This window comes from Amphimedon queenslandica, unplaced genomic scaffold (genome assembly GCF_000090795.2).
Source record: "Amphimedon queenslandica unplaced genomic scaffold, v1.1 AMPQUscaffold_13198, whole genome shotgun sequence".
NCBI lineage: Eukaryota > Metazoa > Porifera > Demospongiae > Haplosclerida > Niphatidae > Amphimedon > Amphimedon queenslandica.
In genome coordinates, this window is record NW_003546566.1 from 1 (window position 1) to 2,359 (window position 2,359).

General features: G+C 34.0%; 1 protein-coding gene across 1 annotated transcript in view; it reads right to left on the reverse strand.

The window, feature by feature from the left end:
* Positions 1 to 870: 870 nt before the first annotated feature.
* LOC100633946 (probable inactive purple acid phosphatase 27) overlaps positions 871 to 2,359 on the reverse strand; it is an 8,401-nt gene continuing 6,912 nt past the window's right edge. The window contains exons 10-14 of the mRNA XM_003388800.2: positions 1,826 to 1,919; positions 1,607 to 1,755; positions 1,431 to 1,470; positions 1,286 to 1,352; positions 871 to 1,022 (exon numbers count right to left, since the gene is read on the reverse strand). Coding sequence (XP_003388848.1) covers positions 871 to 1,022; positions 1,286 to 1,352; positions 1,431 to 1,470; positions 1,607 to 1,755; positions 1,826 to 1,919 — 502 coding nt within the window. The remainder of the gene's footprint in view (positions 1,023 to 1,285; positions 1,353 to 1,430; positions 1,471 to 1,606; positions 1,756 to 1,825; positions 1,920 to 2,359) is intronic.

Sequence of the window (2,359 nt, forward strand, 5' to 3'; positions counted from 1 at the left end):
TGTGACCTGCTTAGATGTAGCAACAAGAGTAGGAGCATCAAAACCTATAATAAACATAAAGATTTATAAAAAAGTATTGTATTTGACACCNCTTTTACACTTCAAGGGTAAAATTATACATGTACTTGCCACTAATACTCAACGTGCTTATATTGCAGGCTGTACTCACCTCCTTTTAGTAATGCAAACATGTAAGGAGTCCTCACATTGACCAGACGAATCTTAAAAGAACCTTTACCAGAAGACATATGAGTGGAAGATTCGTTACAATACTAGAAGAGGGAGAGAAGAACAAAAGATAAATACAACATTTTGAATCCCATACTTGATATTTGACTGGTGCAATTTTAGATGGGTCGATGGATTCCTCTCCATTTGGTGGAGCATACACACCAATCCAGTCAGTATCTGATGGATGAGATACACCATCCCAAGCAACTGTAACCCAATCCCCTGATTTATTCAACTGATTGGGAGTGACAGTGATAACCACACTAGGATCTAGAAATATATTATATAATAGAGCATCTATGATGTAATACAGCCACTTTAAATACAGCAAGTCTAACTGCAAATGGAAAATACTCTCACTACTATGATCTGATCTACTATGCTACAGTACACGTGTTCCTCTCCCTGTATCTGCCTACCTGTGTTCACAACAGCTTTCTCATACTTGAGAAAGTCAAAAGGACTGAAGTATCGGTGACAAAATCCAACAGAGACTAAGAAAAGTAAGGACAGCCAGCGAATCATTTTTAGATTTGTTTTGACTCACTAATGAATAAATAGTCTAATGAATAATATTTGGTGATTTTTGCATGCTAGTCTTTTAAAAAAATAATGATGGTCTTTTTTATACTTTTGATCTCATAATCTTGAAAACATAATCTCAACTTCTGATGATCCCAAAGCTTTTGAATGAGTTTTAGCACTAGCAATATTAGTATTACCAGCAGTAGAAGTGTTAGGAGCTGTATTATTAGAAGTGATATGGGGTATCTTTGTTTCAGCTACTTGAGCTTTAGAATGAGTTCCAGGGGACAATGCATTATGTTGTGTTACGTCCAAATTATCATCTTCCAATTATTATTACTATCCTCTTATTATTACTATGTTCACAGTTATATTAATTTATTGTGCACAGCTTTCATTAAATATGATAAGAAATACAGCAATTAATACACACACACATCAACTTATACACACATGTATAGTCATGTCAAAGTGGCACACTGGATTATTCACTTGGTGTGTTTGAGTGTGAATGTGTCTTTGAGTGTACCATCAGATTTTATGTACTCCAATGTGAGGGAGAGTGGACTAACACTTATCCTGGTATAACCATAATCCTGAGAGAGAAGAAAAGAGAGAGAAGATAAGAATTGTATAAAGGAGTGTGTGAGAGTGATAAAAATTATCTGACTTACATGAACATTAACGAACCGAATCCAATCTGGTTGCTTTTCTCTAAAATAATTTTAGAAATAGAATTTTAATGGAGTGTAGATTTCATATGCTCGTCATACACATGTGTACTACATAGTACATGATGTATACACACAAACTGTACAAATGATGCCTTTATTGGTCACTCATTGTTTACTGTATATTTCCAGAGAGTGATTGTCCAGCCATTCCAATGACGACATGAACTGGAGCAGTTCCATCATCCTGACAGACTTTCTTAGCAACAGGACATGTCCTCTGGTAGGAGTGGTGGTGACCCCAAAATGCTAAATCAACTTTGTATTCCTGAGAAAGAGGAAGGAAGAAAGAGAAGACATAACAAAAGCTAATTGAATAAGAATTCATAATTACTAACCAGGAGTAGTGGCTCAACATTGTCCTGTAGTTCTTTAGAAACTACCAAATCACTAGCAGTCTGAACTCCAGCAGTGCTATCAATGTACATTGGCCTAATACAAACAGAATAACATTAAATAAGTTTTTAAATCATTTTTATCATTGCTTCTCATGTTCAGTTATTATTGAAGTGAGCCTCAGCGAGCCCCACTAAAACAAGAAAGTGTTTGTCTGTCTGTACGGGAATGATAGGGTCGTCTAACTATTATTAAAGTTAATTAGGCGAATGTAAACATTGAGGGAGCGAGCATGAGTTATCGATTGGCTTCATTATTATTTTATTGTTACTATTATTTTATTGTTATCATTAATGTTGTTGTTATCAAAATAAAATAAAATAAAATAAATAAAAACAATAAAATAATAACAATGAAATAAAAATAAGAAAATAAATAAATAAACTAAGAGCTAGATTGTTGTATTCATTTTAATGTTAGTCAAAAAATGTCAATCAATGGCTCATGCTTGCTTTCTCAATGCTTACATTCAACTA